This window comes from Hypomesus transpacificus, chromosome 23, assembly GCF_021917145.1.
Source record: "Hypomesus transpacificus isolate Combined female chromosome 23, fHypTra1, whole genome shotgun sequence".
Classification (NCBI taxonomy): Eukaryota; Metazoa; Chordata; class Actinopteri; order Osmeriformes; family Osmeridae; genus Hypomesus; species Hypomesus transpacificus.
In genome coordinates, this window is record NC_061082.1 from 5,005,241 (window position 1) to 5,031,525 (window position 26,285).

At 46.1% G+C, this 26,285-nt stretch overlaps 1 protein-coding gene across 1 annotated transcript; it reads right to left on the reverse strand.

Moving 5' to 3' along the window:
- Positions 1 to 4,738: 4,738 nt before the first annotated feature.
- htr2aa (5-hydroxytryptamine (serotonin) receptor 2A, genome duplicate a) lies at positions 4,739 to 21,433 on the reverse strand. The gene is made up of 3 exons (XM_047047380.1): positions 20,974 to 21,433; positions 9,693 to 9,893; positions 4,739 to 5,610 (listed from the first exon to the last, which is right to left on the reverse strand). Exons 1-3 carry the CDS (start codon positions 21,431 to 21,433, stop codon positions 4,739 to 4,741), a joined length of 1,533 nt encoding a protein of 510 aa, XP_046903336.1.
- Positions 21,434 to 26,285: the final 4,852 nt, after the last annotated feature.

Below are 26,285 nucleotides of genomic sequence, written 5' to 3' on the forward strand. Positions count from 1 at the left end.
AAGCCAGCTGAAAAAGCAGCTAGCTGAAAACTTGCCAACAAAGGTAACATAACGATTGTGTGACTTCTACGAACACATAAAAATGGATTTAGATTGTGTTTTATAAGATTGAAATTGCTTCAGGGTGCAGAGCAAAGCCAGTGCTGCAGGTGTCTTATGTCCATCACACACAGTGTCAGAAGAACACACACAGTAGAAGAACAACACACTACAGACACAATGTCTTACCAGCAATGCTGAATTCAGAATTTCCAGAGCTAGCCAGAGTAAATAATTGATATCATATATCAAGTAGCTGCCTTTGTTTTATTTGATACACATATTGTGTTCATCCTGGATTACTGGATGTAAATTGTATTTTAAAGAGTAATTCTGCATGAGCGCATTAAAATTAAATGCATGCTTTACTTCTTGAAATAGCCTCCAGCAGAGACTTGGAGGAAGAGTTACAGTAAATCATGATTGTTTCTCTTCTAACTGGCCTTTTGAGGACAAAATGTTGCTCCTCTAACTGTCCTGAGTACTCAGGCTATCAGGGAGGAAATACTGTCCTCATTAAAGGCTTACGGTTCACTTGCTCCTTGCCACACAAACTGACCAAAATGACCAAACTACTTTGTGCGTGTGCCGGTACATGTGTGTGGTTTAACGACCCGCTTGGGGAACAAATCTCTCCACAAGTATTAGTGAAACGTGAAAAACTTGACGCCGTAGGGAACTTTTGCTGGGCCCCATATCCTCAAATCCCTTTTCCCAGGGGTTTTATAGTTAGTGTTAGAATTACATTAAGGTTAGTGGTTAGAGATAAAACAATATTAAATGGAAGTGAATGATCAGGCCCCATTAGGAACAAACACGATGTGTGTACACACACACACACAGGTTTGTAAGTTTCACATACGTTGTACCCTTCCTACTCATGCGCACACACATTTTAGAGTTGCCTTAAACCTTTGCAACCAATGCTGACAATGACCTCACATCACATGGGGGTCAGATAGTGGTTAAGGAGTTGGGCTATTCGTCAGAATGTTGTTGGTTCGATTCCCGGCCGTGCAAAATTACATTGTGTCCTTGGGCAAGGCACTTCACCCTACTTGGAGAATGTCCCTGTACTTACTGTAAGTCGCTCTGGATAAGAGAGTCTGCTAAATGACTAAATGTACATGTACATCCTGTCAGCCATGTTTGTTTGAGCCAGCGTTACCAGAGCCCCTTTTCCGAACATCATTCTCTTCAGTCAACAAACCCATGTTACTCCCTCAGAACTGAGGCACGTAGCCTAGTCGGTAGCACGGCCCATGACGTCCCAACCTTGGTCTTTAAGAGCTTGATTGTGTAATTGTGTGTATGAGTCTCTTGGTTGGTCTCCACTGCATGATTATTTAATACCAGTGCGAGAGCTATGGCAGCTGTCTACCAGGAAGTAAGGAGGGTGTTGGAGATGGTGTTTACAGAGCAGTGCGTATCATCTGTGTGTCTGACAGGAATGTGGTTGGGGAAAAGAAAGGGGAACTCATGATCATTTTTACTGATATTGTACGGGCCAACATTAAAGGATCTGGAACTGGATTTTGGAAGCAGATGGGAATTCATGTAATTTCAGACATCCCATAAGTATGAAATAAATGGAGGAATAAGAAGTGATCTGCTTTGGCTTGTAAGAATGCTGTACTCGTATGGTCAAAGTAGGTATGATAAATTGAGGAAAAGAAAACAGTAAAAAGAAAACATTTCCAAAATGATAATGTGCTGGTCTGTCAGCTAGCCTAGAGAGAGAGAGAGCGTGAGAGAGACTTGCTGTGTCAAAAACAAGACCATTGAGAGATTAGCATGTGTCACCACCTTAGTCACTGTGCCAACCTTGGGACTCTCTTTCTCTCTCCTTTAACAAGGCGATCATTTTGCCTCCCTTCATTTAAAAATCATCTGTCTGTAGCACACGTTACCCTATTTTTCTCACCTCACCTTCATGGGTCCCCCGTGTCTCATATCTATTCCCTTCACTAACTCTTTTCATTTTTTCTCTCTCTCTCTCTCTCTCTCTCTCTCTCACTCTCTCTCTCTCGCTCTCTCTCTTGTGCTCATTTTTCTTTCTTTATCTCTGACATGTTATTCCTCTCTCTCTCTCTCTCAATCTGATGGACAGGGTTTTTATAACCAACTAAAACCTAGAGAATTGTGATGGAGTGGATCTTCTCCTCCCTCATTTTCTTTCCTCTAATTTCTAATTCATCCCTCTCTTTCCCCTTCAAGCTCTAGAAGACACTCCAGAAGGATTCTTTAATTACTCTCTCTGACCTAAATGAAACCCCTGAAGTTTACTTTCACCCACCATAACAAAGTATCCTTGACTGACCGTGTCTAGTGAAGATACCATGGGGGAATCTGGACTCACAAAATCTGCAGCTGGATGACTCTTTGGATTCATGTCTGTAGGATAATATGCTTTTGATCAAATTCACACTTTGGTTTGAAATGTGTGTCCTTCCATTTGATAAATAAGTAAAAGCAGAAAGCAGGTTTATGTGAGGCAGTGTTTGTTATGGAAAGCCATGACAGGATTTGACGGTAATGGGTGGTTTTGATTTGCCTCAGAGTGGAGATTTTCTGTAGCGGACTGACATTGCGGTTACATAACAGTACTCGTAGCTGTTGGACCGACAGTTATTGATATTATATTCAGGTCAACATTTTTTTTATATGTACACTCAAGTCTGGTTCCCTGATTGCCAAATTGTAATGAAACAGGCATGCCAAGAAGCAGGCGCGTGAGTCACCAACAAAATTGGAAAATGCATTTCCCTTTACAACATCTCCATCGGCAATTTGCGGCTGCATTGCACTTTTTCATAGTATTCGGTATCTGTCGTGCAGGTCATGACGATTTTGGTTGATGGTCCGTATGAATAATTTACAAGGGGGAGGAGCAGTACATTGTATAAATCGGTGTGAAGTGGAAGATTAAAGAGATTTTAAAGGGTAATTGTGTGTGTGTGTGTGGGGGTGGGTGTGTGTATGTGTCACAAGGACACACATTACACACTCATATCTTCACAGGCTTTGTGAGGTTTAAGTGAAGCTTATCACACGTTTATGCCCAAAGCCCTTTACCTTAGCCAATGTAACCAGATTTATAAAGTCTCGTAGATGCCCCCCAAAAAATCTACATGTTGAGTTTGTAAAGTGATTGAAATGCAACAGGCATCCACTCCAGCACACTGCTTGTTTTTGCTCCAGGCACTACGTGTTAGCTACATTCATGGTGTGCATATCTGACCACAATTGAGTTAGAAGATACTATTGAGATGTAAGCCACTTCACCGGAGAGAGAAGGAACAGTAATATCAACCACTGCTGTATATAGACATTTTTTCTCACCAGAATGACGTGAATATCACATAGCCAAGTAGCCTACCCATTCTGACTTTCGCAAAGCTCACACTGTGAAAAAGTCTTATAGTCCAGCACAGCCCCATTCTCCTGGCTGATTACAATTCAAGACTTTGAAATATCCAGACAATGAAAAGCACCCATTATCATTATCTTCGGAAGAAAGCAGACCAATTAAAAAACTTACATTGAAAGCCTCTACTGTAGCCTAATTAATGATAGTGTAACTCATAATGATTGTGCTGCAAAATCCTACACTTGGTTAAATTATATTATTGTCAATGTGAAGTAGCTGGTGAATGTGAAGTAGCTCGTAAAGGTTACTTGAATGTAGCTGGTGAATAGGTCGCATTGAACTGTGGTTTTAAATCACACATTGAAGTATGAAGAAATTAAACTCTTTAGGATTCCATTTGATTAAGGCAGTGATGAAAAAAGTTGAGGTCTACTTTCTCTCAAAGCCTGTGTCTAGTTCATCACACAACTTCACAGGTCGACAGTTCAAATTTGAGTTTCCCCGAATTACACATCACACACTTAAACCAGACTAGCACTCAGAATTAAGGCTTCATCTGTTTTTTACTTGATCAAAAGCAAAAACAAATCATTCAATTTCAGTCCACATTTAGAAAACGCGACTACATTAATGCCCAAAGAGACACTATTAAAAACATCCAAACTCTGTCAAGTCCAGGCCAGAGCAACTCCACTGAACGATCATTAACATCGTAGCAACAACTTCACCGCAATATCACTGCCACAGTACAGGAGACAACTGTAAGTAGAGGGTCGTGATTGGTTACAGCTCGCAGTACGACTGTGATGGTGAAGTTCTCCGATAAAAGATAAAAGTTAACGCCATTGCGTCATTTTAAACACCCCCAGTCTAGAATGTCCCTTCATGATATCCCCCACGAACACACATCAAGGTAACCTTGTTGCTCGCGGTGTCAAGATGTGAGTGGTGACAAAAAATAGTTCAGTCTCTGTTAAAAACAACACGAGAGCGAACAAGTTAATGACTTACTCATGTGCACAAAACAATGTACGTACAAATATACATTTGGATGAGTTATGTGGTCCCTTTTTCCTCGATTTCTTTCAATATCCAATCTTCTTAAGTGCCATCGCTTTAACTGAAAACGACGGAGCAACTCTCCTTTCAGTCAGTAATAGTTCAATATAAAAAATAGTTGCCATGGTTTCTCTGCTTCCTCTCGCACTCTGAGACGATGCCTTTCAGCGCGTGGAACGTCCCGCCCAAAAATGTCAGGAAAATCGGACAGTAAGAAAATACATTAAATCTACAATGACCCCCTGGAGTGATTTTCGAGTTTTTCTGAGCTTACACACAACTGATATTTTCCTCTTTGTCTCCTTGATTTTTGTGCGGATTCGACTTGGCCTTTCCTAGTGACGGCAAAGAGAAGTCCTCTTGCCCGCCTTCGAGGTGCGCTCCATTCCTCAAGGAGCGCATGTCCCCCAGGGGCATCTGGGTGGAGTTATAGGCTAGCGGGGGGATGGTGTTGACCAGTATGAGCTGCAAGGGCTTCTTCTCAGGCTGATACTTGCAGCGAACGTATCGCGAGAACGCGGCGCGGTATGTCTTGTTGAACAGCGTATACACCAAGGGGTTCACCGCCGACGACAGGTACCCCACCCACACGAACACGTTGAGCAGCCCGCTCATGACCACAGGGTCACACTTCAGAGGGTCACACACCACCGCCAGCACGTTGGTGATGAAGAACGGACACCACATGACCACGAAGAGAAAGAACACCACCCCCAGAACCTTGGAAGCTTTCTGCTCGTTGCTGATGGACTGCATGGTGCGCCGGCCATACGGCGCCACCCCGGGGCCCATGCCCCCTCCTACCGCCCCCCCTGCAGCCCCCCCTGGAGCTCCCCCCGCCTCCCTGCTGATGGAGCGTCTGAACAGTTTCTCTGAGGAGAGCGAGGACTGGGGCAGGAAGCCCAGCGAGAGCGTGGTGCTCCACTTGGGCCGGGGCACCAGCTGGTCCAGGCAGAGCGTGGCCTCGTTCTGCAGGGCGTTGATGGTCAGGAAGTAGGTAACCACCATGATGGTGAGGGGGATAAAGAACGCCACGAAGGAACCCGCCAGGACGAAGCTGCCGTCCGTCATCACACAGCTGCCGTCGCTGAAGACTTTGGAACGGTCCCTTAGACCCAGCACTGGGATGGGCATGGATATACCTGGAGGGGGGAGGGGGGGAGGGAGGGGAGACAGAGAAAGAGGGGGGAAGAGAAAGAGAGAAGAGAGGAGAGAGCAAGCGTGGTGGGGCGAAAAGGTAATAAAGGGAGAGAGGAAAGAGATGGTTAGCTCTGTTCCAGATGTCACACTTGCTCTTTCCTCCAATAAAGTGTCAACGCCCTGTAACACTGTGGTTGTTGTGTGCAATCTAATTCAGAAGGTACTACAGGACAGGAAAACAGATAGCACACCAGTCCTGTGGTGTGTGTATATATCAATGTCAAATGATCTCCCACCTGTTGTTTCTTCCCATCATATATCCATGTAGCTAGAGAAAGATACTTTGGTTTCAATAACAATAGTGTTCATATCTCTTCTGGCTGTCTGCGAGGACAGATAAACCTAGCAATTTCCCCTGGCAGACCTTGCATTAGAAACATCATTATTGCTCAATAACTGAATTTGGAAGGACAGGGAGAGGGGCAGATGCATCTGGAGCCATCCACAGCCTCCAACCTCCTTCGCAATGCGGTTAGTTGCAGACACCATAATAGCCCAGGGGATCCAGGGTGCAACTGGTCCAACGTGGGCGACCATTTTGGCGCCCCTGTGTCAGTGCAGATTAATATTATGAGCAGGGTTACAGGATAGCAACCATATTAAACCTAACCTCCCTTACAGCCCATTGCGACTGGATTGGCGATTTAAACTTGTTATTAGCATATGCATTTCCATAAAGTCTGTTTCTAAACCGGACCTGGAAGGAAATTGTATCTGTTTTATCACATATTCATGATATTGCAAAACTTATGAGATCTTTCCATGGGGCAGTTTTATGTCTCCTGAAAGGCTGGTAGCCTACCCTCCATTTACCCAATAAAAATGGTGTATAAAACTTTATTTGATTCCCACTTCTGGAATTTTTATGCGGTCAACTTGTGACTCGAGGACAAGGTTCCATTTTGGTATATTTGATTCTATTATATCCACATGATGATCTGGTAGAAGCGTGAGTCAGTCCAATGGCTTTTTGATGCTTGTTCGTCGACATTGCACCCGATTTTGAACTTGTCGCTGAATTCATTTTTTCTATGTGAATTCTACACAACAACATAATGCACAGCAGAACTACGCTATAAAACAACAATTAAAAGTTTCCAAAAGTTAAAGAATAAAAATTTGTTTTTAGAGTAGATTTCAAAATATCCAATGAAGGAGCAGACCTCACATGGTAAGGGAGAGCATTCCAAAGCTTTGGCCCAGCAAACAGACTGCAAACAGGAATACCTCATATAAAATGATTGTATGGTACTATTACCGTACTACAATTAGTCATGTAGCAGTAAATCACTCTTATCCAGAGCGAAGTACAGGGACATTCTCCCTGAGGCAAGTAGGGTGACGTACCTTGCCCAAGGACACAACATCATTTGGCACGAACTGGCAACCTTCTGATTACTAGCCCGATTCCCTAACCACTCAGCCATCTGACTCCCCTCCACTACAATTTGCCTACTGGACATGATTATGTACTGTATGTGTGTAAAGTAAGCGTGTTGTGTGTGTTTTTCTGTCTTTTTGAGCACGTCAATGGGAGACAACTCATGCGGTCTGACCCCTCGTTCAGGCTAGTATTTGTGGGTCTGTCTCGTTTTTCTGTCTCTGTTTACTTCTGATAAGGCCACAGACACTTGTTTTGCTGCACATGCTGTCCTATTCTGGGGGACCAAGCATCCATCATCTTACCCTGCTCTCTGAGAATTCAGAAATCAAAGGCGAATTTAGTCTCTTTTTCCATGCCCTCCAACACATTCTCTCCGTCTGCCAGAAACACAGAGGACAGAGAGCGGTGCGAGGAGGAGATAAATGAAGAGGAGAAGTGCTGAACCGGGCTTCTTCTTTTGCATCTGTGTATTCTAAAGATTGAGTGTGTGGGGTGAGTGTGTGTGGTGGGTGTGTGTGGAGAGTGAGTGAGTGTGTGTGTGGTGTGTGTGTGTGTGTGTGTGGAGAGTGAGTGTGTGTGGTGTGTGTGTGTGTGTGTGTGTGTGTGTGGTGTGTGTGTGTGTGTGGTGTGTGTGTGGTGTGTGTGTGGTGTGTGTGTGGTGTGTGTGTGTGTGTGTGTGTGTGTGTGTGTGTGTGTGTGTGTGTGGAGAGTGAGTGTGTGTGTGGTGTGTGTGTGTGTGTGTGGTGTGTGTGTGGTGTGTGTGTGTGTGTGTGTGTGGTGTGTGTGTGTGTGTGGTGTGTGTGGTGTGTGTGTGGTGTGTGTGGTGTGTGTGTGTGTGGAGTGTCAGCCCCCCTGGCTCCACACAACCAGACTATGCGGTCAACAAGGGGTCTGTTTGTTGTTGAAGTTTATAAAGGTGGTTGGTGTTTTTTTTTTCTTTTTGAATGAAAAGGTTAATCGAATTGTTAGTGGAATTTCCATGCAAATCTTCAACGCTCAGTTTGAAGCACGTTTGAAGAAGCCAAATATATGTCAGCTGCCGTTTGTTTTTTTGGACCAAGGAACATTATTCATTGTGTTGTGCAAGAAAATCCTGTTTTTACAAGGTTGACTGTGTACTGCTCTGGGAGATTCTCTGACACTGAAGCATCCGTTCTCTTTGGATAATAACAGCTCACCTCAAAACTGGAGAAGGACCAAATAAGTCTAAACCAAACAATCTTCAACCACCAGTTGGAGAACACCTCATTTAACCCCAACATTACTCCAGCTTTGTAGGTGTAGCAAATCAAAAAGCCATAAATAAAGGATTTCACTTCTGTGCAGGAATGTAACATTCTTTGGCAGGGGTCGGATGGGAAGACTGACGATTTAGCAAGTTGGCTTCTTCGACTCGAGCCGAGCACAGTCACGCAAGCAGACACGTCGTTTTCTCACCCCAAATATGTCTGTGTCAGAGGGACCACAGAATCAAGGCTATGCTAATGCTAATGGGCTAATTAGCAGGTTTCCCACCATGTTTCACAGGCTGACATCTGCCTGTGCCTGCAGGGAGAGACAGAGCTCCAGCCCCTGTCTGTCTGGAAAGCTAAGACAGAAACTACCCTCTCCGCTCCTGAATGATTTAAGATAGGATTTGTTTTATTATTATTATTTTTCATTTTTTTCAATCAATACTGAAGGGAGATGTGTGTATGCGTGGACCTGTGTGTGTGAACGTGTGTCTGTGCATGTGTGTTCGTGGATGTGTGTGTATTCTGCCCCACACACACTACAGTGCAGAGTCCACACCAGCCATGCAGTTATACTCCACATGTATGCTACATTTCCCCTGTTCCGGTTAGGGTGCGGTGAAATGCCTAAGATGTGTGTGAGCCAAGGAGAGAAAGGAAAAGGGGGGGGGGAGAGAGAGAGTGGGTACTGTGTGTGAGGTAATAGTCCCCCAGCATGCCGTTGTGTACGTCTCTGAGTTGACTCTGATCAGATCAGAAACAGTGTTACAACTCCAGACAATAGGAACATTTCTCCTTGCCTCCGTACATCAGCTCTGCTCTACCAAACATCGCCTCTCCTTATCCTCCGTTTGACAAACCAGAGGAGAGAAGGGCGAGAGAGATGCATTTATCATGGAGACCAGGCACAGGGTAGTCTTATTTCATTCGTACGCAAGCCTATCAAAGCTTAGCTTAGCATAATGTAGCCCAGCCTGAGGCCTTGGACCAGTGGAGTCACTCCGAGACAGCAAGCTTATTATTCTTCGTTATTTTATCTGGACACACTCTCGTCTTCGACTAAGACCTAATGAGGTGTGAATACAAGGCATAAACACAGCTCAGGTCAGCAAGCTGAGTCATTCATTAGAGTTAGCGTTTTGTCAATAAAGTTTTAGTTTTTACTTGCTTTTTTCAGCACACCCTTCTAGGATAGATTTTAGATTTACATAGACTGACCCCTGTCTATCCATCTCAATCTCACTCAAAATCGACCGTGACGGTTTCCTGGCACTGATACAGCACCCCCTGAAAGTGCGTCTCCTGTGTTTTCCTGTGGCTGTGTCAAAGCTCATCATCTCACTCGTGGGATGTCACCCGGTCTCTGCCTCTCCTCACCCCAGTGGAGGAGTCGTCTGTGGTCTCTTACCCACGGAGATGGTCCATACGGCCATGATCTTGAGGCGGGCCTTGGTGTGTGAGTTGAAGCGGCTGTGGTGGATGGGGTTCCGGATGGCGATGTAGCGGTCCAGTGAGATGGCACACAGGTGCATGATGGAGGCGGTGGAGAACAACACATCCAGGTAGATCCAGAATGGACAGATGGGGAACGGGAAGGGCCATGTGTAGTCTGGGAAACGGGAGGAGAGCAGAGGAGAGGAGAGAGAGTAAGATCTTACAGTAAGATGAGATAAGTGTTAGTTAATGGGTGATATGGCCCGTATAATATGCTTGTTAACATTAACATGTGTTAATCAGACTTACTAACTTGTGATCTTATTACCTATTAACTCAAGTATAGCTTATTCTAAGCACTTTGATTGAAAGTGATTTTATTTTAATGCTCAGTATGTGAATAAGTATTGAATCTCTGTACTTTAAACATCCTCTAAAGTTAAATTCAAAGAAGGACATTTAGAAATATTACAACACCTAATGGACTGAAAGCAATAAACTGATGAACTGTGAAAAAACTTTCCAGGCAGATGCACACACTTACAAATTCACAGAAAGTCTAGTTCGTAATAGGTGAACCAGGGCGCAATTAAAATATCGACCTGAACATTTTAACACCCGTCACATTTGTTTTAGTGGATTTTGTATCTGCAGTAAAAAAACGTTCACGGAGACCTCGTAAAGTCTGATGGTCATGTTGAGCAGTTATAGCCACCAAAAAGCATATAATGTTGTGACCAAAACACATCAAGCTGAATGACTCATATGGATGGAATACATCCAGAAACTCCAAACCTTACATCAGCGTAGTCAACCTAACATCAACCCTACAAAGTAACCCCTCCACACACACACATATATACACACACACATCATCCATCTGAACAGGATCAAATACATGCCCAGATGTAATGAATTGACTGCTACGTGTCAGGAAAGCAGAGTTTAAACACGGAACTAACCCGGTGTCTAGACACCCCCAAGCACAGCCAAGAAAAACAGGCTGACTGGAGATGGGAGGAAGCCTTTATTGGTGTGGACCATACTGAGAGACTTGGACGTGGACCGTACTGAGAGACTTGGACGTGGACCGTACTGAGAGACTTGGACGTGGACCGTACTAAGAGACTTGGACGTGGACCCTACTGAGAGACTCTGACGTGGACCGTACTGAGAGACTCTGACGTGGACCGTACTGAGAGACTTGGACGTGGACAGTACTGAGAGACTCAAACATGGACCATACTGAGAGACTTGGACGTGGACCCTACTGAGAGACTCTGACATGGACCGTACTGAGAGACTCTGACATGGACCGTACTGAGAGACTTGGACATGGACCATACTGAGAGACTTGGACGTGGACAGTACTGAGAGACTCGAACATGGACCATACTGAGAGACTTGGACGTGGACCCTACTGAGAGACTCTGACATGGACCGTACTGAGAGACTCTGACATGGACCGTACTGAGAGACTTGGACATGGACCATACTGAGAGACTTGGACGTGGACAGTACTGAGAGACTCGAACATGGACCATACTGAGAGACTTGGACGTGGACCCTACTGAGAGACTCTGACGTGGACCGTACTGAGAGACTCTGACGTGGACCGTACTGAGAGACTTGGACGTGGACCGTACTAAGAGACTTGGACGTGGACCCTACTGAGAGACTCTGACGTGGACCGTACTGAGAGACTCCGACGTGGACCGTACTGAGAGACTTGGACGTGGACAGTACTGAGAGACTCAAACATGGACCATACTGAGAGACTTGGACGTGGACCCTACTGAGAGACTCTGACATGGACCGTACTGAGAGTCTCTGACATGGACCGTACTGAGAGACTTGGACATGGACCATACTGAGAGACTTGGACGTGGACAGTACTGAGAGACTCGAACATGGACCATACTGAGAGACTTGGACGTGGACCCTACTGAGAGACTTGGACATGGACCGTACTGAGAGACTCTGACGTGGACCGTACTGAGAGACTTGGACGTGGACAGTACTGAGAGACTCGAACATGGACCATACTGAGAGACTTGGACGTGGACCCTACTGAGAGACTCGGACGTGGACAGTACTGAGAGACTCGGACGTTCCACTTCATTATCCCTCGTTCTCTCCCTCTGTTGGGGAGGTCAGGAGTCTTTCGCTTCCGCAGGTGGAACTGAACCTTATTGTAAGCTCTGTTTATTTGGGCTGAATGAGGGATGGCCATCGGCATGGTCACCGATTTCACTCTCTCTCTCTTTCGCTCTCTTTGTATTTGTATGTTTTTTCCAGAACGTTCCAGTCGGATATCTTTGTCTTTTTCTCCGGCTGTCTCTTCTGTCACTGACTTTCAGTGAACTAGCGTTAGCTAACAGAGAAGGAGAGCTATTGAGTTAACCTGACCTTTGGACTAACCTCAGTCAATGACTCCCTCTGTGGTCCTCAAAGAGAGGCACAATGATCTGTGGTTAAAATAAACTGTTGAAAAATCACTCATTTTGCCAGACACACACAACCACTTGGCAGTGAAACGTTTCCGTTCGTTTTGAAGAAGCACCAAAAGAGAGAGGAGGAGGCACTAGGTTAATTTCAGATTTGTTCCCCATTACCATCTAGTCTTTGTGTCTAAAGTGGAGATGGGATTGAACAAAGCCCGGGTCGTTGACTGACAGAGAATGAGTGGAATTTGTTATTTGCCACTGAGGCAAAAGTCTGCATATTCTCATACAGATATGGGCAGAAACATCAAACTGCACTCCGGGGACAAATAAAAATAATTTTCTGTCAGTTTTTTCTAAGTCGCTGACAGCTCTAGCTCTGCTCTCTACCTTTGACCAAAGCTGGGCACGTACTGTGTGTAATCAAAACCCAAACACACTCATGAAGAGAGAGAGACAGAGAAAGACACAGAGAGAGAGAGACAGAGAGAGACAGAGAGAGACACAGAGAGACAGAGAGAGACAGAGAGAGAACAAGGGACTACATGAGTGGATAGAGGATGAGTAGAAATGTGTTAAATTTGTGTTGCCAAAACCCTGCAATGCATTTGCTCTCTCTCTCGCTCTCGCTCTCTCTCTCTATTTCTGTCTTTCTCTCTCTCTTGTTGACCTCATTACAAACTCTTTCACACCTGTCGTCTGTTTAACGATTTCCAGAACGTTTCCTACAATCCTGGAGAGATTGGAAAGCTCTTCCCTGGCCTCCCCCTAGGAGACCAGTGTGTCTCAGTAAAGAGGAAACAGAGAAGACTGGAGCACGTTCTTCCCCACAGTTCAAATAGGGAATTTAATTTACCTTATTGATCTATAAAATAATTACTCAAACTACTCTGGAGATGGACCTATTTTTTTAACGTTCCCCTCTATCTACACCCTGAGTGTGAGAAGGGAGAGAAGAAGGGCTATCAAGAAGACAGCAATTGAGCGGAGGGATGCCAGAACATAACGATCTGTCGAAATTATTTATTTTGCCTGCGGTTCTTATGCCTAAACACCAATTTCCAGCAACGCAAAAGAGAGAAGGGGGAGAGAGAGATGTGGGAAAGAAAGTGGGGAATAGAGAATGAGAAGGGTAACTCAAATGAAGGAGACTGGTTTTGGAACCATCTTCTCTTCTCAAACATTTTCTCGTTTCCTTTTTCTTGAAAAATTCGATGTGACTGACCTGGCCAGTTACATGCTTGCATGCACAAACATCCTACCCAAGGTCAGACTCTGGCTAGGGACTGCTAGGATGACGACAGTACTGCTCTCTCTTCTTGCGTAACAGCAGTTACACATTCCTATTGCTTTCTTGTATGTACCTTTATGTGTTACGATAAGTGGATTTGCAATAATGTGCCAGTTGAATGAAGCTTTGCTCTCCTGAATACAGCCATCCCGACCCAGGAAGCAGAACAGAAATGAGTTTTGAAAGAAGAAATGATGGATGGTTGAAAGAGGGAAGGAAAGGAACGCTTAGACACCTGAGAGGGTAGAAGTGGGTGTGAGAATGTGTGCAACTTTGATGTGAAAGTAAACAGTGTTCATGAGAGAGAGAGACAGCTGAGCTCCCATCGGCCTGTAGAGATTGTCACGGTCTAACCATCCTGTCTGACGACTGATCAACCAGCTACCCCTCATATGCCCGTCTCCATGGGAACGCTGGTCACCTTACTACAGCCTTCACAGAAATGTATCTAAATAACCAGAACCATATTGAGCCAGTCATGGGGCTAACGACATTGGGCTTGGGCAAATAAAAGAAACGATTGTTGCTATCTATTTAAGATTACAATCAGTGTGGTGCAAGTCTTATGCTGAGCCCGGGTGTGCTTGTGTCTAAACACCGTGGTGGAAGATATCTTTCTGCTGTAGCAACTCTCACTGTTCCAACATCCTCTCTCATGCTACGACTCCACAATACATGGATTACTTTGATTACGGTTATCAAAGACTTAGCACTTTTAGGATCACACTGTTCTTTTCTCCACAAAGGGGGGAGAGAGAGGGGTCCCCACACAGGGGGGGACTCTCTATCTTCTCTCCTGTGTGGGGGCCCCCCTGTGTGGGGACCCCCCTGCTGTCTGGGGGCCATGTGAGCCAGGCTTCTCTTCTTATCTCTGCTTGGCACTCTGGAGTCCCCCTGATCTGGAGCTGGAGTCTATTACACAGACGCTGACAGAAGAGAGAGTGTGTCTGTGGCAGAACGTCCGACAGACAGGCAGACAGACAGACAGGCAAACAGGCAGACAGGCAGACACAGACAGACAGACAGACAGACACAGACAGACAGACTGACAGAGACCGGCAGGTGGTCCTTGAGACAGCGCCAATTGTGGGGTGAATCCCCCAGAGAAGCTAAATATGGTGAACAGCTAATCACTCTGCACCCAAACAGTAGGAGGCATCCACACGGAGCACTTGAAGGTTGCAATCCTTTTAAAGTCGTAAAAAAACGTTCCAGACCACAACTTTTAAATTGTATTCTGCAAGATGACATATCCCGGTATACCATACTGGATTGTCATTCATATATATATTATTGAAACCCAAAGCCACAGGAAATGCTATGACAGGTATTTGCCACCTTCCACTCTCCTGTTATCTCATTTGAAACGAATGGATAAGTCAAATCAATATGGCGAGGCACTACCTAAGAATTGATTGCAGCTGTCGTTGGTGTTTTGGGCTAGTGGGGAAAGTGATTTGTTCAGTTCTGCGATGTGGCTGTTAAACACAGACCCATCCTTGACTCTGGAGCACCAGACTCTTCAGATCCTTCTGCTGTGATTTCTATAAACGCTATTTGTATGTCGCTATGGATACCATTTTAAGCGTCAGCTAAATCTATGAAATGTAAATGTAGCTACAACTAAGACGTCCCAACAGCTACTGTAGTGAACGGATGCCTTTTAACTTCACAACAACTTAAAGACCAGCCGACGATAATACACAACCACAGGAGCTTTTTAGACACAATTTCTCAAATGTGACGCGCAAACTCACAGTGAGTCTGTCTGTTTTTTGTGCATACATGCACATGTGCACCCGTATTTTTCTAACCAATGGTGCGCGCAGACATGTCATACACACACCTGATAGGTGCATAGTTTCTGACAGTTAAATAAAGGCCTTCCGAGAGCTGTTGGCATTTCATATTTCATTAAGAGTGTTCACCTCATCGGCCCCCATTTAATCAGCATCACAATCTTATCTTCCACCTCGTTAAACCTCGGAGCCTAATTAAGTCGGAGATACAGTATCCAGGGCGTTCTCCGGCCCTGACAACACCTGTGTCTGCAACCAGGCTCAGAAACACACACGTCAGTGAAAGCTATTTAGGTTAGCAGTAGTATGTCTTTGTCTATCCTCTCGTCTCTCTCTCTCTCTCTCTCTCTCTCTCTCTCTCTCTCTCTCTCTCTCTCTCTCTCTCTTTCTCTTCTGTCTTGCTTTCTCCACCTCTCTCTCTCTCTTTCCTCTCGTCCTCTCTCCCTCCATATGTCTTTTTCTCTCTCTACCCGATAGAGTAACTTTGGTTTATTTCCGGAATGTGCTTCTCACTTCCATTGTGCTCTCTTGAGTATAACAACATAACAAGGAGGGTTTTATGTTGACATCCAGTCGTATGTCAACAGTGATGTGTATTGTGTACTAACGAGAGAGACTGTGAGGGGAAGATATATGCACTAAACATGCATGTAGGACAGAGTACTGCTGTTGTTGTTGTTGAGGACAGCACAAAACATCACAACAGTAGGTAATGAGGAGTGAGTTGATCTTGAGTAAACACAAACAGTCAATTAGCACATTTAGTCCTCCTCAAAATCTTCTCTTTCGTCATCTTCCCTCTCTTTTTTCTCTCGCATTCCTTTTTTTCTCCCTCAATTCACATTTCTTCTCTGCTCTCGGACACACACACCCAAACACACACTGTCTTCAACACACTTTGCTTTGTCAGCGCAGTCATGGCAACTTGCCATTTTGACACGCACTGGAGGTCGCTATCGCCCTGGTAACAGCATTTTGCTTTTTATTTTAAAAAGCTGTATGACTGAAGTGAATTCCTAATAAAGACAGATACAGTTTGATGAAAACCTCTCATGGAGGTGGTTGATTCAATATGTTAGATGAAGAAAAGAAAAAAACTGCACATATTGCCACCCCTGCTTTTAAAGGAGTTCAGTCATTTTATCAGTACTATTTCATTGGTTTCTGAATGAAACTCTTACCCTTAACTGTTAACTGACTTTTGGCAGTTGCTGTAAATCTCTATCGCCATGGCTACCGGTTTTGTGGTAGACGGTTGGTGGCAGGATCAGCTGTGGGTTCTGGAATACAAGAAGTCTGCAAATACCCCTCTCCTTGTTCCCTCCCTCATTCTCTGTCTCCTCTCGCTTCCCTGACGTCTCTACTTGAGGTTGTGAAGGATCACGGAAAGTATAGGGAGAGAGTTCACTGTGTGCGCTGTTGTGAGTGTGTGCTGTCTGGTTCTAGTGTCTGTGTGTGTGTGTGCGCGCGTAAGTGTGTTCAGGCATTCCGCCTCCCTTAACAGAAGACAGGAGAGGCCATCTGTTTGACTGGAAGTGGAATGTTGTTCATACCACCTGTCTGTGCATTCAGAGTTTTAAGTTGAGTGTCCTATTCATCTAAAGCCATATCTTTGTCAAACATCTTAAAGTATATTTTATGTTGTGTAGATAGTCATGAGCTTTGGTTTGTGTGTGTGTGTATTTGTGTGTGTGCCTGTTTATAAGTCAGCCACACAAATATGTATGTATACGTACCTACTTTTTCCATGAGTGAGTGAGTGAGTGAGTGTGTGCACTCACATGCCCTGACATGTTGTATGTGTAGCACAAGCATGGTCATCTGTGTGTATGTGTGTGCGTTTGTGACATGCTCCCTGTTTGGACTAGAAGACACACAAAACAAGACACACATAAAAACACGTTGATGTAAACAAACACATCCACTTCCTCCTCCGGCGGTTACGTTCATGTTTTTCCTTCTAGCCAGAGACCACCAGACCTTCCTGGCTCCAACTGGTACATCAACACGGTCACCGAACGAAACCCAGACTAGGACACCACACAGACCCAGAGTGTGAGGGATCGTTAAAGGATGGGGATGAGCACAACTTCCTTCCTAACAACTTCTTTCCAATTTGCTTTTTTTCCTATTTCCCGCCCTCTAGCTTCTTGCAGAATCCTTCTTCAAACTCAAACTCTTAATGTCTTTGTTGTAAAGTTCTCTCTGATCCTTACTGTTTCCTCTGAGGATACAGTGTGTCTTACTTTTTACTATGTCTGTCTCTTTTTCGAGCTCTCTCTCACTCTCATTCTCTCACCACCTCCAGAGATTCAGGCATCACTGACTCCCATCGCTCTCATCTTCTAATCATGCACCCTCTGTCTCTCCCTTTCTCTCTTCATACCCCCTCTCTCTCTGTCCCTGTCCTTGTCCCTGCCTATATTTCTCTCCCTCCTCATCCCTTTCTCTCTCACAGTCTTTCTATCCCATCATCTTTTCATCTTTCCCATTTCGCCGCTCTCTCTTCTGTTGGTCTGTTTATTTTCCTGCCGTTCCATCCCCCTCCCAATGACCTGTGCCCTGCTATCGCACATCTGGTCTGCAGGAGCAGATAATGATGAAGCTGTTTTGTTGTGGTTTTGTTTTGTTGCGTGGTCGTGCTTGAGAGGAAGCCTCTGTTCATTCGAGAGCCGGCTGGTCTTTTATTTCCCTCGTTTTTTTCGGCCAGCACTTTGAAATTGAAACCGACTCGAAAATGATCGTCTGTTCCAAACAGCGTCTAAACATCTAGATTTGAACTTTTCCACCAGAAAAGCTGGACTGGGCCTTTCGCTTTATTCTTCACTTTTCATTATCTTGTTTTGTATCCCATCTCTCTCTCTTTCTTTTCTCTCTCTTTTTCTCATGCTCTGACTGTCGCTCTCTCTCTTTCTTTTTCTCTCATATCTCTCTTTTATCCATTCTCATGGGATTACAGTATTATTTCTAATCTAAAGGAAATCAACCATAAAGATTTTGAATCTCAGACTTATCGCATAAAACACATCCACGCTTCTTCAGAAAACATGATCTGCCAAAGCATCACTGTGTCTGCACAGCATGTGTGTGTGTGTGTGTGTGTGTGTGTGTAACGCTCTGATATTTGATATTTGATTGATCCACACAGGAGAGAAACCCTACAGCAAATGAGGCGTCAGTGTTTTCCAAAGGTTTGACACGATTGGACGTTGTTGGGCCAAAAGTATTTCTACTTCTCCTCAGAGAAAACCAGACCGGTTGTGACTCAGGCTGAAAGAGAAGCATCTGCTCCCACGGGAGTGGGACCTGCCGGAAGCAGGACGGAACAGAGCTCACCTGCAGCGTCTTACAACTCCCCAGGAACCTGTCAGAGGTTCCAACTGCCACAGTTTGAAAGCAAGGTTACGTTTATTTTTTTCGACGTGTAGCAACTCTCTGAGAGAGACAGAGAGACAGAGAGAGGGTGACAAGGAGGGAGGAGGAGGAGGATGGTAAGAGGGATGCGGCGCCAGAGCGATTACAAAAGAAGACGAGACACTGGTGTAGAGCAGGAGAGATGGTGCGAGGCCCCGAAGTGAGAGGGGGGGGGGACCGACAGAGAGGCAAAGAGACAGAGAGACAGAGAGAGGATTACGGATAGGGAAAGTTGAGCCAACATCTTGCTATCGTCCATAACCATGACAACAGAAAGGCTCTGTCTTCCATACACACCTCACAGCGGAGGGCTAGCCTTCAGGGACAACATGTAGAGTTGGTACAGGTGAACAAGCACTCAGGGGGCTCTGGACCCTGGGAGAGGAGAACAGCGAGGCGATGACTCACAGGAGGTCTTCTCATCGTATGGATGTTAGCCATCTTGATGCTTCAGAGGCACCTTGTAGGATGTTAGCCATCTTGATGCTTCAGAGCACCTTGTAGGCTGTGAGCCATCTTGATGCTTCAGAGGCACCTTGTAGGATGTTAGCCATCTTGAGGCTTCAGAGGCACCTTGTAGGATGTGAGCCATCTTGATGCTTCAGAGGCACCTTGTAGGATGTTAGCCATCTTGAAGCTTCAGAGGCACCTTGTAGGATGTTAGCCATCTTGAAGCTTCAGAGGCACCTTGTAGGATGTGAGCCATCTTGATGCTTCAGAGGCACCTTGTAGGATGTTAGCCATCTTGAAGCTTCAGAGGCACCTTGTAGGATGTTAGCCATCTTGAAGCTTCAGAGGCACCTTGTAGGCTGTGAGCAGAGGAAGGAGTCTCTCCGCTGTTCTGAGTGTTTCCTAATGCCTGCTTGTTAAACCATCAGAAGACGGTCACTGTTTGCTCACAACCACTGCACCAGTATTCAGAGAACACTCCCTTGGTGATTTATTGAGTCTGTGAGTGGCACACGCTGCTAATGGTGGAAGATTTACAGCTGAGCTGAAGGCTTTCACCCAAATTACAATACATCTGTTTACATGAGGACCCACTATCCCTTACAGTTTCCCCTGGAATTGTGGGATACGTATCGCTGTCATCGGTCAAGAGGTGTCCCATCTCGTAATTGCTTCAACAGGACAATTGCGCCATCATGATGATACCTTCTCTGGTAATGAGAGGACTGTGGCACAAATGTGTCTCTGCGATGGCTAACGGCGTTGTGTTTGAGCTCCACTTTACGTTACAGATTAATCCAATCGTCCGTGACAGTGTGGAGACTCGAGAAAATAATTACAAACTGTCCGTAGCGTTTCCCGCTGCATCACAATGTTTAATGACTTCTTTTGTCTTCTCATGAAAAAGGCAACATCTTACAGGCAAGACAGGTCAGTCTTTTCCCTTCAAACCAATTTAGCGTCCTCTTTCTGATGCAAATTAGTTTTCTACTTAGGGCTTAAAGACCTCCTATGAAAGCAATGACTCGTGGCATTTCCACATTTCCACAGGAGTAGCTTGGGAGGGGTAAACAAATGAACTAGGGACTGGGTTCCATGGGAAGTCAGAAAAGAGAGGGAGAGACCAAGAGAGATAACAAAAGTGTGAGGGTGGGGTGCAGGTGGGGGTGGTGGTGGGGGTTGGGGGCAAACAGTGGGATATCTTGACTTGGTAATAAAATAATAAGGCAGTCCTGAAGATAAGAAATCGATGTGAAAAATATTATCATACTGTATTTTGGTGATACAATAACTAAACCAATTGGACAGGGACCACTTAGAATGAAGGAATGGTCCATAAATCCCTCATCTCTAGGGACCCCTGATGGAGCCAATAGTGAACCTGAACCATCCTCACAATGAATACATGCATGAGAAATAATGCATCAAGCCAAACTCATTCCAAGACGTGAAATTCATCAACAAGGCCTCTTGCCTCCGTGTGTTTAGTGACAGATGTGTAAACGGCAACAACAAACAGTCTAACAGAACAGAGTCCAGCCAGCCGTGAAATTGGACATCTCAATTCACGGTGATGTTGATAATTGAAAAGCTTTGATACAACTCTCTCAGGAACCACTAGCTACAGTGAACTGCTCTCTGAAACTGTCACAACGACAGACGCCCATCATCAGATAAAGTGTGAGTTGAAGTACCACACTTGAGAAACCAAATATATTTATTCACTGAATCGTCCAAACATTCGTTACTGCATTATTTAATCTGGCACATGATGCAAGCACACACACACACATCACAAACACACACACCACAAACACACACACAGTCTCGCACACAAACACACACCAGCACACTTACTGTAGAGGATGGTCACCATGGAGACAGGCATGACGAGGACCCCCAGCAGCATGTCTGCGACGGCCAGTGACATCAGGAAGTAGTTGGTGGCGTTCTGGAGCTTCTTCTCCAGCGACACGGCCATGATGACCAGGATGTTCCCGGTCACCGTCACGGCGATCACCGCCAAGATCAACAGCGCCGCCCAGTTCTTCTGCACCCCCGCTGGGGTCGCCGTGGCACACCCCACCACCCTGGCCTCCTCCCCTGCCCCCCAGACCCCCCCGGCCCCCCCGCCCTGGGACCAGTTCCCAAGCGTCATCTCCATCTCGCCGCAGCCCAGCACCGACGCGTTCCTGACTACGTTTCCCAGAGTTCCCTGGGCGCCGGGAGGCCAGGGGTCAGGGTCGAAGAGCACGGACGTGGTGGCTCGGACAGCGGACGAGATCAGCTCTGAGATGTTTCCTCCTCGCAGGTTCATCGCTTCGCTTCCACGCATCCAGCTTTTCCACGTCTTTACCCAGACAGGCTGCTGTGCTCTGTTACCTGACAAGGTGCGTCAGCGTAGAGACACCTCTGGTGTTCGTCTCCTTCATGGTGCCCGGAGCCCAGCGAACGTCCAGTAAACGTCCAGTCAGTGTTCCCTTCACAGCTCCTGATGAGATGCTCTGCTCAGAACGCAAGGAGGAGAAGCTGTGGCACTCGTGGAAAAACGACAGAATTCTGTGAACCGAACGATGACTTCCGCTTAGCTGCTAAATCATCTGACAGCAACAGCACTGACTGTTGTTACAGTAATAGTAACACTAACCGATTGTGAACAGTGATATTCTAAGAGTGGAATTGCTTTGGAATTATTCCAAACCGACTGGGGTAAATCCCTGTGAATATGTCCACCGCATTCAAGAATTATGTTCTTTATCCCAGACACAAGATCAAACCTTCTGATTATTTTGGAAGACAGGACCAAAGAAGACAGGACCAAAGAAGTCTCACCTGCTACCCTGCTTCAGTACCAGGTTGTCCAAAATCACAAAATTAGAATTAAAAAGTCCAATCCATTAGAAGTTATTGAGTCCTTACAATCCTTTTACTTCTACGCACCCTCAGAATTGAAATGCTGATTCTGGGAAGTAAAATCATCTTTTAGAGACGGGAGGGCAGAAACGCAGGGCGGATCGTTTTTTCATGCGACTCCTAGTTCCATGTCTGCGCTCTGGAGTTAGAGGAGAGAGACCTCCACTGAGTTCAAAGGACAGCGATCACCCTGTGTGATTCCTGCGGCTCAGTGCCGTGTGTGTGTGCGTGTGTGTGTGTGTGTGCGTTAGAATCCTCAGGTGTTTCTCCTGCACTCACTCACGACTGCACCTGTGCCTGTGTGTGTGTGTGTGTGCCTGTGTGTGCTCAGTGGAGATGGATCAGGAGCATGATAAGTAGTGACAAGTGTCACACACGCACACTCTCACTAACACTCACACACACAGATATCCCACAGTGCTCTGCGAGGATCCTGCTGAGCAGGTTGGGATACATAGAAAATCCTGATCTGGAAGAAGAAAAAATGACTAAATGTAAAAAAAAAAATGACAGGGTTTTCTTTTCTAATTATTCACACACGCATGTCCTCTTTGAATCTCTCTCTTCTTTGATGAGTGGTAGGCTTCCCAAGTCTCCCGTAGCGAATAGCAGTTCAGTAATCCTCCACATTCAGTCAGCCTAACTTCAGCATGTAGCGTCTGTGCTCACACTGTGCTCTCTCTCTCTCCCGTCTGTCTCTCTCCCTCGCTCCGCTGTGGATCTGCTCCACCCCTCTCCCTCGCTCCGCTGTGGATCTGCTCCACCCCTATCCCTCACCCCGAACCTGATTTGCACCGCTCCTGTAAAGGCTCTTTGCCGTCCTTGCTCTCTCTGCTCCTCTCCAGCTCTCTCTCTCTCCCTCCCTTCATTCCCTTCCCATCGTCAGCTCTCCTGACCCCCCCCCCCCCTCTCTCTCTGTCTTCCACAGCTCTCTCGTTCTTTTATCCGACACAAATCCTCATCTCACTCTGTCTCACTGACAGTTCCTCTGACACAGTCAGTCCAGGGGCCCTTGTTGTCTCGCATACTATGCGCAAACACACGCACCTACACACACTCACACAAACCTACACGCACACACAGACAGTGGCATCCGAACAGTTAAGCTATTGAAAAACAGAAGTCTTAAAAGTTTGTTTGAGGTTATCAATCAGCCGTGCACTGACAGCTGGAGGATACATACAGAGCAGGGGGATCCACCAGGCTGTGACAGGAAACACACACTCACACACTCACGCCCTGCACATCACTGAGCAGAGCAGCGTCCTGAAGGCATCTCGGAGCGTGCGAGAGAAGAGGAGGAGAAACTCCTGGTGAGGAGACAGGAGGAGCTCAGGACTAAAGGGAGAGTCACTACCAGTATGTAGAAGATACAGTATCGCTCTCTCTAACGCAGTCAGCCGTGTGTGTGTGTGTGTGTGTGAGTTCAGCCTTCCCCTCGTCTTCCTCGCACACTCGTTAGCGACGTCAGAGCCATTTGCCAGAGTCACGGGAGAGAATGGAAGGTGACAGCCACGAAGTGATGACTGTTCTACTCCGTTTGCCCTTTCAATTAGCTGCATGCTAATCAGAACAATAGCTTCATACCGCGGCTGTGTTTAGTAAATAAGTCGGCTTCACTTAGCAGGGAAACATGCCTGCTGACTGGTCGAGATAACCAGCCTGTGCTGGTGCTGTGCTGCGGTGCATACACCTGGCTGTCACACAGCAGACGCTGCAGACTCCGTCCAGGATTCTGCAGTGTCTGCAGAGATCATCCTCCTCCTGGTTCTGAAGACAGATAGTCTTCCAGGGTGCTAAACTCCCCGCCCTTTAAGGTTAATTTAATTTAACGTGTTAATTGCGTTTGTGTGTGTGTGTTATGGAGTGTGTGTGTGTGTGTGTGTGTGTGTGATGGAGTATGAGTGTGTGTGTGTGTGTGATAGAGTGTGTGTGTGTGTGTGATGGAGTATGAGTGTGTATGAGTGTGTGTGTGTCTGTGTGATAGAGTGTGTGTGTGTGATGGAGTGTGGTCAACAGAGTGATTCACACCATAACCCAGGCGTCCCCACTTTTATTCCAGGCCAGAACATTTAGCGGGAGCAGCCCCTAGGCTTGTTTATGACTGGGCACTTGATGAAACCACCAATAAAAAAAAGAATCCAAAGAAATTTATGGAGGCAGCAGACTAATTTAGTCCCATTGTTATAAAGTATAAAACAAGACTTGTCGGAATTTATGACATTAATTTTCCTTCAACTCCCTTCCATTCTCTTTCTTTCTTCTTCTTTCTAAAATTCAATTTCTCTCTGACCTTGTTTTTCCTGTTCTGTTTCACCATTTTCCCCTTTCATCATCTCTCTCTCTTTCTCTCCCTCTCTTTCTCTTCCTCCCTCTCTTTCTCTCTCTCTCTTTCTCTTCCTCCTTCTCTTTCTCTCTCTCTCTTTCTCTCTCTCCCATGCACTCTCTGACATCATTATTTTATGATACTGCAGTGTTATTATACAGTAGGTGGGGCTAGTGACTAGCCTTCAGTTGGTGTGGTTTATTTGATTGGTGGATAAGTGTTCGTCATATCGATAGTCGTGTAAGTATCTCTTTGGAGATGTTTGAATTAGAAATGTCGTTTAAAACAAGTTAATGGAAGTGCAATTTGCAAAGAGCAGATAATTAATTAACTGAATGGGAAATATTACCGTAGCATTTAGCAAACAAGACAGCATAACAAGTTGTTTTTAAGAGTTTTCAAACCGCACACTCATACAGTAGTCTAAGCACGCACAAGCATTGCACACACACACCGACACACTCGCACGCTCACACACACACACCGTGCTGTCTGCGGGTTCTGATGCAGAAATCCTCCCCCTTCTTGAACAATATTTAAAACATTCTGCCTTTTAGAATCCTCCATTTCTACTTGAAAGATGCATTTGTCCATCCTTACTTCCCGTCACCATCTGAATGCGTGGATCAGCCCTTCTGTACCCGACTCTGATGAACTCTCATCCTACCACCTTCCCAAGCGGAAAAAGATGGTTCACTTAAGTCTACTTTAAACGAGCTTAATACATTTTGAAATTGGAAGTGTAAAATTGTTTTTACTGATTTTGCCCATTCACGTACTTATCGTCAACTTTAACATGTGCAAAGTCTGTTTTGTTCTTAAACTTTTGTAAGTCCACTTTAAGGAGGATGTTTTTTTCACTTGGGTTGGTATAACAGGGTGTACATGTGGCTCTGTATGAGGCTCAGCTACGCCCGCCTGCCTGTATGAGGCTCAGCTACGCCCAGCTGCCTGTATGAGGCTCAGCTACACCCAGCTGTCTGTATGAGGCTCAGCTACGCCCAGCTGCCTGTGTGAGGCTCAGCTACGCCTGCCTGCCTGTATGAGGCTCAGCTACGCCCAGCTGCCTGTATGAGGCTCAGCTACACCCAGCTGTCTGTATGAGGCTCAGCAACGCCCGGCTGCCTGTGTGAGGCTCAGCTACGCCCGCCTGCCTGTATGAGGCTCAGCTACGCCCAGCTGCCTGTATGAGGCTCAGCTACGCCCAGCTGCCTGTATGAGGCTCAGCTACACCCACCCAGCTGTCTGTATGAGGCTCAGCTACGCCCAGCTGCCTGTGTGAGGCTCAGCTACGCCCGGCTGCCTGTTTGAGGCTCAGCTACGCCCGCCTGCCTGTCTGAGGCTCAGCTACGCCTGGCTGCCTGTATGAGGCTCAGCTACGACCACCTACATGTATGAGGCTCAGCTACGCCCAGCTGCCTGTATGAGGCTCAGCTACGCCCGGCTGCCTGTATGAGGCTCAGCTACGCCCAGCTGCCTGTGTGAGGCTCCGCTACACCCAGCTGCCAGGGCGATCTCCAAGCATGCCTGCGTTCCCTCTCCGCACGAAAGCAGGACGATGACAGGCTAATGTTAGACGTGGCAGGTGTCCTGTCCTAATGTCACTTCATCCAGAGCAGCAGCACGTGGCTGACAAGCTGTGCCAGGAGGTCCCAGGCTTGGCCGGGTCTCTGTCCTGCGTACCCAGCCCTGCGAGGCCCAGGCGACAGGGGTGTGGTGGGCATAGATAGTTGTGGATGGCAGCCGTCAGTGTGCGGACGGTAAAGTCGCGTCCGTTTCAATGGGTCCTAGTGTCTGTGACTGTCAAATGAAAGGACAGGCAGCACAAGTTGGTCTTCTGTGTCGTTATTGTAGGAAACGTGTGTCGACCTTGAGTTTGCTTTCAGGAACGGATATAGCTCAGAGGTCAAAGGTTCAAATCCCTCTCGTT

What these genes read in the sequence shown, in the direction of transcription:
- htr2aa (XM_047047380.1), bottom strand. Translation starts at nt 21,433, where the DNA reads ATGAACCTGCGAGGAGGAAACATCTCAGAGCTGATCTCGTCCGCTGTC. An exon ending in CATGGTGACCATCCTCTACA is followed by an intron (nt 9,894 to 20,973) that starts GTAAGTGTGCTG and finishes CCCGTTTCCCAG; the next exon opens with ACTACACATGGCCCTTCCCG. An exon ending in CGTATGGACCATCTCCGTGG is followed by an intron (nt 5,611 to 9,692) that starts GTAAGAGACCAC and finishes TCCCCCCTCCAG; the next exon opens with GTATATCCATGCCCATCCCA.